A 15,599-nucleotide genomic window follows, 5' to 3' on the forward strand; every position below is an offset into this window, starting at 1 on the left:
AGAATCAGCAAGGGTACCCTGCAGTACTTGAAGGGGCTACAGGGGAGCTGGGGAGGGACTTCTGACAAGGGCTGGGAGTGACAGGACAAGGGGGAATGGATAGAAGCTTGAGGAGGGCAGATTGAGACCTGAGATGAGGAAGAAATTCTTGAGAGTGAGGGTGGGGAGACATTGGCACAGGCTGCCCAGGGAGGTTGTGGCTGCCCCCACCCTGGAGGTATTCAAAGCCAGGCTGGTTGAGACCTTTAGTGACCTGGGCTGGTGGAGGTGCTGCCCATGGCAGACGCTTGGGACTGGATATTTAAGGTCCCTTCCAACCCATTCTCTGAGTCTATGACATGAGTTTCCCAAAGACAGCTTGGCCATGGCCTTCTCTCCAAGACATTCATGGGCAGCCTTTCCTGACAAGCCTTTGGGACTGCTCCTCAGAGCACTGACATCACCACTGTGCTGTCCTGGTGTACACCTGTGCCTGCCACCCCTCCAAGGGGTGCGGGTGAAGCTCATGCAGTTTCTAGCTCTGTTTTGGCCTGGTTCCCAGCCCAGGGCAGTGCTGCAGAAGGAGCAGGCTGGTGCCGCGCTCCGTCTCCCGGCGGCTCTTGGCACTGCGGGATCAGGCACATCCCTGCGGAGACCCAAGTGTCTGCCTGGCCTGGAGCCTGCAAGGCTGTAATCCCAAAGCTTCAGGCTCTCCCTGTGCCTGCCAAATTCCTTTGGCTGTTAAATCAGAGTAGGAATTTGGAGGCGAGCTTGCGGAGTGCAACTTCTGTGTTTGCTTTGTGCGCCGGGAGCAGCGGCAGCAGTTGTCTGGCTGCGTGCTGGGGAAGCTCTGATGTGCCAGCTCTGAGGGGCTGCTGGCTCCAAAGCAAAGCTGGCATTTGTGCTTCTGCCCAGTTCGTGCTGACTCCAGTCACTGGTGTCTTGCAGGGGTCTCAGATCATTAAGGTTGGAAAGTGCTCTAAGACCAAGCCTGAGCTACTACCCCACACTGCCTCCACCACCAGAGCGTGCCCTGAAGTGCCCATTTGTAATGCCAGTGGGGCACGGTGGTGCTTGTGCTTTAACTGGGGCCTGGGGGTGCTGTTTGTGATACACAGAGCTGCCAATTGTGGGGGCCTTGGCTTTGGTGGGGAAGAGTATAACCCTGGTTCAGAGGGGGGAACTGAGGCACAGGTCAGCAAGCTGGCAAAGACTCCTTGGAGATCACTGATGTTGTGGTGTGTCAGGAGAGCTGGAGAGGGATTTTGGGCAGAGGGATGGAGTACAAGGTATGGACAAGGGTAATGGCTTCAAACTGGAAGAAGCTGGAGTTAGGTGAGACACTAGGAGGAAATTCGTCCCCACAGGGGCGGAACAGGTTGCCCAGAGCAGTTGTGAAGGCTTCCAGCCTGGGAGATTGTCTGAGGCCTAGAGCAACCTGGTCCAGTGGAAAGTGTCCCTCAAACCATTCTGTGATGAACTTTGTCATGCCAATGTGTCAGTGCACCCCAGCTCTGAATGGGGGGGTGGGGGCAGACACTCCTGAGGCTTCTGTGAGAGGCCTTTTAAAGCTGTTAGCGCTGAGTTCGGCAAGGCTGAAGCCAGCCTCTGGTCAGTGACAGAGACCCAGATCGGGGCTGGCTGAGGGTGTGACGGTTTGGGAGTTCCCTGCCCCCCCACTCTGATGAAATCACCCAGACTAGACTCAGCTGGCTGGGAGCTAAGGAATGAAGCTTCAGATTCACAGCTTAGCACAAGATACAAGCAGAGAGTCCCAACATTTACAGCTCCAGACAGACACATCCAAGGTGAGGGTAGCACAGGAACACAGCAGCCCTCCCAGCAACCAGAGTCCCCAGGAGGGGCTCCCAACCACCCTGCCACCTCCTTCCCACCCCTCTACCTTATCCCAGCCTTTGCCTTAGTGCAAGGTGAGGTTGGAGGATCAGCCAGGTGGGTTAGGAAGCAGAAGGATTAGTTACACAGAAAGCAGGCCAGGGAGAAAAGTACAGGCAGCAGCTGCAGCAGAGAGCCACTGCAACTGTGTTATCTGTGTTTGTGTTCTTGTTTTCACACATCTCAGCAAGCCTGGGAGTGAAGCAGACATCACCACTGTTTGCTTTTCACAGCCTAGCATCTAGGTCTTCTCACTAAAATATTCCAGCTAGCCTCACACTAGCGCAGAGGGAAAGAAGTCATCGAGGCATTGCCTCTGCTTCTTGCAGTGCTTTGGAAGTGGTGAGACCTCCATGAAGTGCAGGGGTGTTTTTGGAGGCAGAGGTGTGGGGAAGAGCCTGAGGAGCTCGAGGGCTTAGGGAGAGGAATAAGGGTTGTTGAATCAGATCCCTGCTGTGGTAGAGCCTTGCTCTGTTATTCTGTGTCTCCTCTTTCTGGAGCTGGCTGCTCTGGCAGGCAGGAGGCTGTGCTGTGAGCCAGTAGCAGCCCCCTTGGGCGGTTGGGTGCATTCTGCTGACTTCTGCCTTGTGTTAGTTACAGGACTCTCATCAGGCCCACGTACAAAATGTCCTACCGAACCGTGACCACACTGGAGTGGAGATGCTGTCCTGGCTTCACGGGGAGCAACTGTGAGGAGGGTAAGTCAGCTGTGCTGCAGCTGTCCTCGCAGGGCAGCGCAGGATGGGCTTTGCTCCGGAGGTTGCTCTGCACCTTTCAAACACAGGCACAAATCCTGTTCTCTTCACTGCCCATTGCTTATCTGAATGGTCACACACAGGCTCTAAGGCTGCTCATGGAAAACAGACCACACTGAATGCCTGCACAGAAGCCTGAAGAGGCAGGGGGATGAAATGGGTCCTCAGGGCTGAACTGTTTGCAGATGTGCTCATGTTTGCTCTCCCCACTGCACAGGCCCTCAGAAATGTGCTTCCTGCATGTCACTGTGCTGCTGCTCCACAGCCTCCTGTCACCGCCATCAGTTGCTGCAGCTAATGAAAGCTGGTCCCTGGATGGCTGATTGGGAAAGTTTTCTGCCTGACACAAATAATATCTGTGTTCCCAGAGAGTGCTGAGTTAAACTGGGCACCAGTGCCTCTTCCTGCGTTCCCCTGGCTGCTGCAATATCGAGGTTGCACAGTGCTGAAATCTCAGTTCTGGGTTTGGGGTCTGGTCTGTCACATGGAGGAAAACAGAGCCTCTCCAGAGCCTTTTCTCTTTGTCACCCTGGTGCACAAAAAGGACAGGGTTTGCATTTTCCTTCCTGATGTTTTCTGCCTTAACTGGTGCTTCTGGGGCTCTGAAATAAGTCACTTGAGTTTCAGGTTTAGGCCTTAGGACATCTGCTGAGGCTGTCATGAGTGTTCCTGGATTATGAGTGGGGCAGAACCTAAGTCTTGGGTTTTCTGTTTGCATCGGGTCAACAGCCTGCATCTGTTGGCTGCTGAAGGCTCACTGGGGGAGTCCAACATCTCTAATACACCTCTAGCTGTTTGTAGGTGTCTCTGATTTCCTTCACACTGTGGTATCTTGGTGCTGCACACACAATTCAGGCAAGTTCCTGACTGGGAAGTTGTCTGCTTACACTCACAAAGAAGGGTGGCTGCAGGGAGCAGTGGCTTCAGGCTGCTGGAGAGACAACAGCTTCCCAGAAGCTCAAGGAAAGTCTTCAAGTAGCAAAGCTGCCTGAAATTGCAGCCTGCAGGAGAGAGCTTTGCATTTTAGCATGCTGCTGAAAGCAGCAAGCCTGGGCAGGAGGAGCTGCTGTGCACGGCTTGGCTTTTCCCCTGTCACTGCAGGGGAGAGGGATGCTGCTTCCAGAGCAGCTGCAGCTCAGCCTGGCTGAGGATCTGAGCGGGAAGTCGAGGAGCCTGTGTGAGCAGCACGGCTGTGCCTGGGGCTTCGGGCAAGCGTGAGTAGCTGCAGCTCAGCAGTGCTGCCGGAGGAAAGCAGAGCCCAGCTCCCCCCACGGTGCCGGGGCTGCGGCGGCAGGCTGCGGGGGAGGGAGAAGCCGACACAAGCTCGCCTGGGAAAGGCAGCAGGGCTGCCGAACGAGGTGACAACTTTATGCAGTCAGTTTTCAAGGTGCAACTGTTCTGCTGGGCTTGGACAGAGGCTGCAGTGTGAGCAGAAAGCCAGCAGCAAGCTCCTGCTTTCATCTGTGAGATCCTCTGTACCTTTCCTTCCCCCTCTGTAAAACATCTGGCGCTGCTGCCAGGCCTGGGCTCGTGAAAGGAGGAAGACACCCAAGCAGAAAGACCCTGGTTTAGTAGGACAGGTTTGTGCCCCTGGGCTTGCAGCAGCAGCATGGACGCGGGTGGTGTGCACAGCTCCTCGAGGCAGCACTTCTCAAGCTGAAGAATTGACTCCCTCCTTTGGTTAGTGCTTAGCCTCAGTGTCCCTTGGGCTTGTAAGGAGAGCAGGCCCCAGAGAGGGCTTTTTAGGAGTTTTTGGCAGCCTGATACTTTGTACTCCCTCCTTGCTGCAAGCTCTTCTACTACGCATTCAGCTCCTCTGAGGGTAGGATGCCTACGTCCTGGAGACAGCAGAAAAAGAGTCAGAGAACAACTGAAGGCAAACACAAGCAGTGTGGCTGTGAAGCCACCGTGACTCAGCAGGGCAGAACCTCCAAACTCTTTCATCTCTGGGGGTTTGGGTACCGATTAGATTTCTCCTCAATGCTTGATGTCACTTGTACGTGCAGCTGGTGCTTGGGAAGCTGTGAGGCAGGCAGGAGTGAAGGCAGCTGGGGGCTGCACTGTTTGCCACTTGCCTCCTTGCTGTGTGGCAAACACCAAACCCTCATGCTGCTGCTCCATGTGTCAGCAGAGCACTTCCTATGCTGAGCTTCAGCTTCCACATCCTCTTTCAGGGACATCTTTCCCAGTGGGCCCTGCTTGCATTTTCCTGAGTAGGACAGAGTAAGGCAGGAGGCAGTGCCCTGGTCTGGCAGGCAGAGTGGTCTGGGGAGCTGTGTGTGCATGGGCATAGCTGCAGCCTCCCCTCTTCAGCCTGCTGCTGCTCTCTGCATGCAATCACAGAATGCTTCAGGCTGGAAGAGGCCTTAAAAACCATCCAGTTCTAACCCCCTGCCATGGCAAGGACACCTCACACTAGAACACCTTGCTCAAGGCCGCATCCAGCTTCCAGGGATGCATCTTGAGGCCTGAGAGATCCTACCAATGGATTCGTTCTTTCATCCCAAGAGAGCAGAGCTGATGCTTGCTCCTTTCTGGTGCTGTTCTGGAGCACTGTCTTTGGGGGAGCCACTGTGACCTGTTGGGATGGAATATTTTGGCTAGCTGTGCCCTCCTGGAGCCTCCCTTGCCCATTGAAATCTTTAAGCATTTTATGAGGAAGATAGGCTGGGGGGAGGGCAAACCAAGTCAAAGGACTTGCAGTCACTCAAAGGCTGCAGTGCAGCTATTACTGACATGTGGACTTCTTGTCTGCCCTGCTTGTTACCTCCCAGCTGGCAGCTCAGCTTTTCTCTTGTTAGAGGGAACAGGCCAGTATGGATGTCTAGCCTCAGAGTCGGACAGACTCCTGGTGAGAAGGGCAACAAAGCTGGGGAAGGGTCTGGAGAACAGAGCTGGGGAGGAGCAGCTGAGGGAGCTGGAGGTGTTCAGCCTGGATAAGAGGAGGCTGAGGGCAGAGCTCATTGCTCTCTGAAGCTCCCTGAGAGGAGGTGGGAGCCAGGTGGAGGTTGGGCTCTTCTGCCTGGTACCAGGTGATAGGAGAGGCAATGGCCTGGAATTGTGCTAGGGCAGGATTGGGTTGGAGAGGAGGAAAATTTTCTTTGCTGCAGAAGTGGTCAAAGATTGGCACAGGCTGCCCAGGGAGGTGGAGGAGTCCACATCCCTGAAGGTGTTCCAGAGCCTTGTGGCCATGGCACATGGGGAGATGGCTTAGTGGTCATAGTGGTGTTGTGTGACTGGTTGGACTGGAGCATCTCAGAGGCTTTGCCCAGCCCAACCCTTTCTCTGTCCCAGTGAGTGCTGGCTGTCCAGGGACAAACCTGCCCTCCCCCAGCAGCGTCCTGTGCCCTGACACGGCAAGCTGCTAGCTGCAGTTCGAGCCTGCCCGATGAGTTTAGCTTGAGGAGGTGCCCACTTGGCTGGCAGGCATCTGAGCCGGTGCTGAAGGCTGCACATTGTTTGCATTCAGTTTCTCTTGCGCTGTAGCTGCTGGAGAGCAGAACGGCCTGGAGGAAGCCCAGCACCGGGAGGGCGAAGGTTGTGCTGTGGATTTTGTGAGGTGGGGGAGGCTGCTTCCACCCTGCTTCCTTTTGCAAGTTGACACGGCCTGGGGCTCTGCCTGCTTCCCTTCCCTGCTCTGCCCTCGCAGCAAGGCATGTCAGCGTTTGAAAGGTCTCTGAGGGCTGGAGTGCTGTGGTGGGATGGTGCCCAGCTGCTCGAGTCGGTCCTTAAGGATCACCAGGTGCAGCTGCGCTTCCCAAAGAGGTTCTTGCAGCTTTCTGGGCTGGGGAAAGAGACTTGATACAAACAAGTCTGGGGAGTTTAACTGTCACTAGATGCTAACTTCTTATTTTCAGTTTCAGGGTTTGTGTTGTTTTGTTTTATTTAAAGTGGAGCCCAAGCCTGGGCAGGAAATGAATGCACTGAGCCACCCAGCCTGCTGACTGCTGATGGAAAGAACATATGGAGGAGGGCAGTGCAGAGGTGAAGTGCCTTGGCTATGGCAATCATGCATCAAGCTGATTGATTTGAATCCAAGATGATGCTGACATTTCCACTTAGGCTTTTTTCTGTATGGCTGAAGGTTCAAAGGCAAGTGCAAGCTCTTGGGAGAAGAAAAGTGTCCCTAACAAGTTCAGGGGCTCAGCACTTCCCTGGAGCTGTTCAGCTAGGCAAGGTCTAATTTCACTTCACAGCTCTAACACAGAATTGTTTCATATTTATTTGTGTTGCTTGGATCTGGGACAATGGCCAATAGCCAATATCTTATTTACCCCAGAAGCAGATTGATGGGAGACAGCAAGGAGCAGCTCCAAAAGTAACCTCAGCACCTTTCAAGTGATGCCATTGCAATTCCAAGCTCCCTTTTCCTTTTTCTCTTCCCTCTCCCCCGTGTCAGGGCTTGCAATATTTTTGTCTACTCGTAATAACTACTGTTAGCACATCTCCATCCTGTTGTTTTTCACCTCTTAGATTCCCATTTGCTTCCAATATTCAAATCAGCATCACAAAATTAGGACTTTCACTAGGACAGAGTACAAAAAAGTCCCTCCTTTTTTTAACTGATTGCTCACAAAGTTTCTTGCTGGCAGGGGGAGAGATGCAGACCAATGCTGCCATAAAAATCTTAAGCTGGCAAATGCAGTTATGACCAAAATGTGATGGAATGGACACCAAAGCTAGAGACCTGGAAGTTTGAAAGCCCAGTCAAGGTCTCTAGAAGGAAGGGCTTTCACAGTGGGCTTTGTTGGTGGGACCTCACTTCTCCAGGTCTGGGTTTGCTTCCCTGTGAAGCATTAAAATGTTGATCTGTGTGAAGATTTTGGATAGCATTTTCCATAACATCACAGTGCCTCTCTTCAGGAACTGAGCTCATGGGAGACCTTTCTCTTTGTCAGATACTTGTTTCTCCTTCTTCCTCACGGCCACCCACTGGAAACAAGCCTACATGTCACACGCAGTGAGTGGCAGAGCTCTGCGCTGCTTCCAGCTTGCCCCCAGTGCCAGAAGGCATAAGAGAAGGCAGAGGGAGCAAAGGGACATCTCTCTCTGTTCCTGTGGCTGCTAAACCCTAGCACCATGTTTTCCCTCTTCAGCAGAGCCCAACTCAAAGCCAAAGCTTCCAGCACTGACGCAGTTCTCTGCTCAGTGATTCTTTTGGTGGAAGGTGCTCTCATTTTGAACCTCTGTTTCCAAGTCACACAGTTCAGCCTGTCCTCTTCTATAGTGATAGGTTGGGAGAGTTGGGGCTGTTCAGCCTGGAGAAGACTCCAAGGAGACCCTAGAGCAGCCTTCCAGAACGTGAAGGGGCTCCAGGAGAGTTGGGGAGGGACTTGTGATAAGGGCTGGGGGTGACAGGAGGAGGGACAATGGCTTTGAGCTGGGAGAGGAGAGATTGACAGTGGAGAGGAGGAAGAAACTGTTGAGAGTGAGGGTGGGGAGAGACTGGAACAGGCTGCCCAGGAATGAATTTCCTGGGAGTCCTGAGGTTTGCAGCTCTGCTCAGATTGTGCAGTCAGGCTGTTGAAGCAGTCCCAACTCACCAGCTCCCATTTGCTCTAAAGTTCCTCACAGCATCGTTTGTGCTGAATCGTGTGACAGGGCACCAAGGGCTGTTGCTAGAGAAAAGGATTTGGGGGTGCTGGTGGGTGAGAAGCTGGACAGGAGCCAGCAGTGGGCACTGGCAGCCCGGAAGGCCAAGGGCAGCCTGGGCTGCATCCAAAGCAGTGTGTCCAGAGATGGAGAGAAGGGATCCTGCCCCTCTGCCTTGCTCTGGGGAGAGCTCAGCTGAGTGCTGTGTGCAGCTCTGGAGGCTGCAACACAGGAAGGGCATGGACCTGCTTTAGTGGGGCCAGAGGCCACAATGGTCAGAGGGCTGGAGAGCTTCTGCTGTGGGGATAGGCTGAGGGAGCTGGGCCTGGAGAAGAGAAGGCTGCAGGGAGACCCTAGAGCAGCCTTCCAGTACCTGAAGGGCACCTAGAGGAGGGTTGTTGGAGAGCTGTTCCCAGTGCCAGGCTGAGGAGTGATGGTTTGAAACTGGAGTAGAGGAGATTTAGTTTGGACAGCAGGAGGAAGATCTGCACAGTGAGGGGAGCAAGACACTGGAACAGGCTGCCCGGGGAGGTGGTCGAGGCCCCATCCCTGGAGACATTCCGGGTTGCCCCTGAGCAACATGCTCTAGCTGGAGATGTCTCTGCTGGCTGCAGGGGAGTTGGACAAGATGCCTTCAGGAGTCCCTTCCGCCTTGGTGCATTTGTGCTTCAGTGCCATGTAGCAAACTTGCTACCTGCTCATCCCAAGGTGTAATGTCTGTTAGCTGTGATCAGTGAACTATGTGCGGGTGTGCTGCAGACTGGGAAGTGCAGCCTGAATGTTCTGGCAGTTGTGCAGCTAGGGAGGAAGCAGTACAATGTGATCACTGGCCCTGGAACCTCCCTTCAAAACTGTCGAGAACCATTAAGACATCTCGGTCACTGCTGGTCAGAGAATCCCAGACTGCTTTGGCTGGGAAGGGACCCTTAGAGGTCATTCAGTCCAACCTCCTGCAGCCAGCAGGGACATCCCCACCTAGAGCAGGTTGCTCAGACCCTCCAACAACCTCACCTGCAGTGGTGCCAGGGGTGGGGCAGCTCCCACCTCTCTGGGCAGCCTAATCCATGAAAGCAGCTTTCTGAGCTATGTTGTGTCTGCACCCAGAGCTCACAGGTGTGGGTTGGTATCTACCCTGGTATTTTCTTCCACAGCAAACAACTCCTGCTCCTCCTCCTGCTCCAGGGAGACCTTAGGGTGATCTTCCAATATCTGAAGAGGGTTACAGGAAAGTTGAGGGGGGACTTTTGACAAGGGCTGGAAGTGACAGGATGAGAGACATTGGACTGGAACTGGAGATGAGGAAGAAATTATTGACAGTGAGGGTGTGCAGACACTGGCACAGGCTGCCCAGAGAGGCTGTGGATGCCCCCTGCCTGGAGGTGTTCAGGGCCAGGTTGGATGAGGCCTTGAGCAACCTGTGCTGGTGGGAGGTGTCCCTGCCCATGGCATGGGGTTGGAACTGGATAAACTTTAAGGTCCCTTCCAACCCAACCTGTTCTGTGCCTTGAAGATGTTCTGATGACAGAAGGGACAGAAGGTCCACCAGAAGTTTCCCACAGCACTCTGCAATGTCTCACACGATTCCTATCCACTGCCATCACCGTGCTGACCGTTCAGGCACCACATGTGCCACCCTGATCCACTCTGCTGAGGAGTTCCTGCAGCGTGTGCTCACTGTTGGAAGCAGCAGCAGCAGCCTGCTGAGGGTGCATTCTGGCATCAGCCCTGGCTGACTGCTTGAGCAGTTCCTGCATCCTCATCTTCTCTTCAGGCAAAACAAAACCAGCCCAAATCCCAACGAATCCTTGTCTGATTTCCAAAGCTTTTGCCACTGCATTTCAGCATCTGAGTATTTCCATTTTTTGGGACCTTTTTGATCTGAACAGGGAGAATTTTTTCCAGTACCTAGTGTCAACATATTTGGAGTGCTAAATGCCTGCAGCTGTTACCTTTGCTCGATCAGCAGAGCTGCACTCCCACAGTGCCCCATGCTTCTTAGCTACCAGCAAACCACTGTGCTCTGTAGAGAAGCTTTGTGGTGTTGATAACCTCTGTGGCTGCTCCTGCAGCCCCTTCAGGTACTGGAAGGCTGCTCTGAGGTCTCTCTGGAGCTTCTCCAGGCTGAACAGCTCCAACTCTCCCAGTCTGTTCCCACAGGGGACATTCTCCATCCCTCTGAGCATCTTCATTGCCTCCTGTGGACCCTCTCCAGCAGAACAGGGGAGACCTCAGCATGCCATGAATTCTAAGATTCCCTTGCAGAGCTGTTCTAACAGTGACTTGTCACTGCATGAGTGGTGGAGGAATATCTCATGCTGCTGAGGTTTGGAGATGTGAGAGTAAAGGAAATCCCTTAGAATGGGAGACTTCCCAGAGAGCAGCCAGCCAGGCCAATAGACCTTGTGAAGAGCTTCCTCAATTTTAACCAAAGCTGCTGACAGGGCAAGCTGCTTGTGGCTGTAGGTGTTGAGAAGGTGTTGGGAGACAAAGGAGAAAGGCTGAAGGAGGCTGTAGAGTATCCAGGGAGCAGTGCAGTTGGCAGCAAGCTGAGCTGGAGCCAAGCTCTGGGACAAGGCAGAGGGGGAAATTCCTGCTACTGCTTGAGGGACTCTTGTCCTTGGTAAATGTAGGTTACAGTGCAACTGGGATAATGGCATTGGTGTTACCTGCCACCAGGTGAGACCTCACCTCCAGTGCTGTGTCCTGTTCTGCTGTCCCCAGCAGAGGAAGGATATGGAACTGTTGGAGTAAGTCCAGAGGAGGACACAAAGATGATCCACAGCTGAAGCAGCTCTGCTGTGAGCACAGGCTGAGGGAGCTGGGGGTGTGCAGCCTGCAGAGGAGAAGGCTCCAGGGGGACCTCAAAGCTGCTGCCAGTGCCTGAGGGGATCCTGCAGGAAGGCTGCAGAGAGACTTCTCATGAGGGTGTCTGAGACAGGCCAAGGGGGAATGGTTTGGAGCTGAGGCAGAGCAGGGTTAGACTGGAGCTGAGGAAGAAGTTGTTCAGTGTGAGGGTGCTGAGAGCCTGGCAGAGGCTGCCCAGGGAGGCTGTGGCTGCTGCTGCCTGGAGGTGATCAAGGCCAGGCTGGATGAGGCCTTGGGCAGCCCAGGCAGGGAGACTGCAGTAGATGACCTCTGAGGTCCCTTCCAACCTGAGGCATTCTGAGGTTCTGTTTTAGCTAATTCCAGCTGGGGGCAGCTCAAAAACATCAACATGATGAAGAGCTCATGCAAGTGCAGTGCCTGAGCAAGCCTCGTCCACACAAAAGCCCTCTTTAGGCAGAGAAGAACTGGGGACCTAACTGCACTACAAGTTTTACAACTATTCTGGGATGCTTTGCCTTGTGGAAATGGGATTGCAAGGAACTCAGATGTGGATGGAAGTGACCTTGCAAGCCCAGGAGTAGAACAGAAGTGGATTTGCCAGAGAAATTTGAGACTGGTTTCATGTTTTGTGGAGGACTTCAGGGCGAAAGCAAGCAGTAGGCATCGAGCTCTCATGCTGCTGAATCCTGGACTTCATTCTTACTCACTTTCTTGATATTGAAAGGGAAACAAAAAGGAGTGGGGAGAGCTCCCTCAGCAGATGAGGCCTTGAGCAGCCTGGGCTAGTGGGAGGTGTCCCTGCTCATGGCAGGGGGGTTGAAACTAGATGAGCTTTGAGGTTCCTTCCAACCCCAATGCTTTTAGGAGTCTATAAATCTGTGTCTCACAGGCTGAGCAGCACTGGGAATACCTGTCAGGCTAGGACCAAATCTTGAGGGAAGTGTAGAGTGGGGCACAAAGCCACAGAGTGGGAGGTGGTCAGGAGCAGTCACGGAGGCAGGAGCAATGAAATGCACAGATTTTAACTGGCAGGAGATTCTGAAGGGAGCAAGGTCCCAGGGGAGGGAATGGGGTTCATGGGAGGCAGTGGGGTGAAGATCTCAGAGCTCAGGGGAAATGCCACTCTGAGTTGTGGTGTCACAGATGCCCAGAGCAGGTGCAGTGTTCAATGCCTGTGCAGCCATGAGGCTGCTTCTGAGGAGACACTGGAATCGGTTCTGCAGAGAGCTCTCTGCACGTCCTGATGGTCCCCAGAGGGCAGCGTTCAGCACTTCAGTGACTGCAGCCTTGTTAGGGCTTCACTCATGTGCAGCTGCCCCTCACTGCTCTTCACTGAGCCCTGTGGTCTTGGCTCCTCAGTGTTTGCCCTGCTCCTCAGTGTTTGCCCTGCTCTGGGGACAGTGAGTTCCCCAGGACCCAGCCATGGGTCCCCATAGCCAAGAAGGTAAATGGTGTCTGGGGGTGCATGAATAAGAGTGTGGCCAGGAGGGCAAGGGAGGTTCTCTTGTCCCTCTGCTCTGTCCTAGGGTCCAGCTCTGACTCCCCAGTTAAGAGAGCCAGGGAAGTGCTGGAGAGAGTCCAGGGCAGGCTGCAAAGCTGCTGAGGGGCCTGGAGCAGCTCTGGGAGGAGCAAAGGCTGAGAGCCCTGGGGCTGAGAGTCTGCAGGAGAGCAGCCTCAGAGGGCATCTGAGCAATGCTCAGCAAGAGCTGAAGGAGCTGTGGGGAGCAAGAGGCTGTGGCCAGACTCTTGTCAGTGGTGCCCAGGGACAGGAGAAGGGGCAGCAAGGGGCACAAAGTGGACCCCAGGAGTTTGCATGTGAAGAGAAGGAGCAAGTTGTTTGTTGTGAGTGTGCTGGAGGCCTGGAGCAGGCTGCCCAGAGAGGCTGTGGAGTGTCTTTGTGTGGAGAGCTTCCTGCCCCCCTGGCACTGTGCTGCTGGGCAAGCTGCTGTGGGTGCCCTGCTTGAGCAGGGGTTGGACCTCTGCAGAGGTCCCTTGCAGCCCCACCCTGCTGGGCTCTGGGGTTCCATGGTGAGCTGCATTTTGAACAACAGTTAATGAAAGACTTCATCAAGCTGTGCAAGAGCGAGACATCAGCATGCAAACAGGCCATGCTGGGTCCCTCAAGCACTGAGGCAGGAAGGGCATTAAGGAATGGCTCTGTGGAAATCTATCATGAAGTTCGTTAAAGACTGATCCATTTTCCTCTGGACTCATAACATGTGCTTCTTGCTCCTGATTTCTCTCCCTCTTGGATAGTGCTTCCAAATCCACAAGTAACATGCAAGTTTGTATCTCATTTTGAGCCCAGCAGGCACACAGCAATGAGGTTCCAAGGCCTTTCCAAGTGAGCCTGGAGGGACTTGCTGGCTGGAGTCTGGGTTTCTGGCGAGCAGCTGTCTCCAGCTCTGTTCTGCAATGAAGGCAGGCTCAGTCCCGGCCCGGGGGGCTCCTGCGCAGGGCTGCGTGTCTCTGGCTGAGCGGTCGCTGGCAGGCACAGGTGTTTCACCTGCAGGGAGTGGCTGCAGCACGCAGGAGAGGCAGCAGCAGCAGCGCCGTGTGCGGGTGCAAACGCATCTCACATCTGCGCCCCACTGCAACACCCTGCCCGGCCGCTCGCTCCTGCCAGCAGCTGAGGCACAGGAGGTGCAGCTGCTGTTGGCTGAGCCTTGCAGTGACACGGATGGGCTGCTGCTGCTGCTGCTCTGCTGCTCTGCTGCTCTACTGCTGCTGAAAGGGGTCTTAAAGATTATCCATTCCCAATGCCCTGCCATGGGCAGGGACACCTCCCACCAGCACAGGTTGCTCAAGGCCTCATCCAGGCTGGTGTTTAACACCTCCAGGGAGGAGACATCCACAGCCTCCCTGAGCAACCTGTCCCAGTGTCTCCTCACCCTCACTCTCAACAATTTCTTACTCCTCTCCACTCTCGCTCTCCTCTCTCCCATCTCAAAGTCATTGTCTCTCCTCCTGTCACTCCCAGCCCTTGTCTAAAGTCCCTCCCCAGCTCTCCTGCAGCCCTTTTGGGTACTGTGTGATGGTTTGGGGGTTACCCTGCCCCTCCCACACTTTTGAATTTGCCCCAGCTAACTCAGACGGACCCTGGGAATATAGATGAAGCAATTTATTTACAGCTAGCAGAATTTACAAGCAGCTATTTACAATATATACACTTATATACAATTATATACAGAAATATACAAAAGATAAACAATACAAAAGCACAACTCCCCTCCCAGAAACCTGAGTCCCCAGGAGGGGCTCTCAAACCACCCCAACACCTCCCTCCCCGGCCCCCTCAACCTTACCCCAGTTCTCAGGAAGAAGAGAGGTGCAGCCAAGAGGTTAGGGAGCAAGGTTAGAAAGCAGTGATGTTAGAAAGATGTGTCTCGGTCTAAGGCAAAAGCAAGAGTGAGAAACAAAATGGAGAAAGTTTACTTCTTCTTCCCAGAGCTCTCAGCGAGACTGTGAGAGAAGTTGACATCAATTGTTTTCACTTCACTGCCTGTTATCTAGTTCTTTTACCAAAACATTCCAGCTTGCTTCAAACTAGCACAATCCACCCCTTGTCTACTTCGCTCAGAGTATCGCTGAGAATTATCTAATCTAATCTAAACCAATATTTGCAATAAAACAATATATACAAGTTCAGTTCACACTTCAATCAGATGTAGGTGATTCAAAAGCTCAGAACAGGGACTCCCAGGTGATATTGGGTTCATGCTCACGTACTGTAGATTCTATCGTAGATTCTCTCAGCGTTGGGCGCCGATGTTACCTAGAACAGAAAACTCCTAACAGCTTGAATTTAAAGTCTCTCAGCTAAGGTTAGATTTCTCTGTGGAATACACTGGATTTCACCATTCTCCTGCATTACCCAGTATGTATGACCAGGACCTTCGGCAGAAACCACCCCTCGGACAGGTTTCCCTTCGCCCGAAGGAGAAAATACCCAAACAGTTTTCCCTAACAGATTCTTTTCACCTACAACAGGAACTTTATCACCGTCTACTGTTTGGACCAAATCTGATTGTGCAGGTCCTGCTCTGTTTACTGAACCTCTACTATTTACCAACCAGGTAGCTTGTGCTAAATGTTTGTCCCAGTTTTTCAGAGTTCCACCCCCCATGGCTTTTAGGGTGGTTTTCAGCAAACCGTTGTAGCGCTCAATCTTCCCTGAAGCTGGTGCATAGTAGGGTATGTGATAGATCCATTCAATACCATGCTCTTTGGCCCAGTTTTTCACAAGATTGTTCTTGAAGTGAGCGCCATTGTCTGACTCAATTCTCTCTGGAGTTCCATGTCTCCACATGATCTGTCTCTCCAGGCCAAGAATGGTGTTATGTGCAGTAGCATGTGGAACTGGATAGGTTTCCAACCATCCAGTGCTGGCTTCTACCATCGTTAGCACATACTGCTTGCCAGAACGAGATCGAGGTAAAGTGATGTAGTCAATCTGCCAGGCTTCTCCATACTTGTACTTTGACCATCTCTCACCATACCATAAGGGCTTGATTCGCTTAGCCTGCTTAATAGCAGCACAAATGTCACAGT

At 53.3% G+C, this 15,599-nt stretch overlaps 1 protein-coding gene across 7 annotated transcripts in view; it reads left to right on the forward strand.

Annotated features, from left to right (window-relative positions):
• The window catches only part of COL26A1 (collagen type XXVI alpha 1 chain), a 260,234-nt gene that overhangs the window by 43,163 nt on the left and 201,472 nt on the right, over positions 1-15,599 (forward strand). For 6 of the 7 annotated variants that reach the window (XM_064166240.1, XM_064166243.1, XM_064166244.1 and 3 more), the window contains exon 3: positions 2,470-2,573. In XM_064166240.1, coding sequence (XP_064022310.1) covers positions 2,470-2,573 — 104 coding nt within the window. The remainder of the gene's footprint in view (positions 1-2,469; positions 2,574-15,599) is intronic. The other variant, XM_064166242.1, reaches the window with a different exon arrangement.

Source organism: Pogoniulus pusillus, chromosome 27, assembly GCF_015220805.1.
Source record: "Pogoniulus pusillus isolate bPogPus1 chromosome 27, bPogPus1.pri, whole genome shotgun sequence".
NCBI classification, from domain to species: Eukaryota; Metazoa; Chordata; class Aves; order Piciformes; family Lybiidae; genus Pogoniulus; species Pogoniulus pusillus.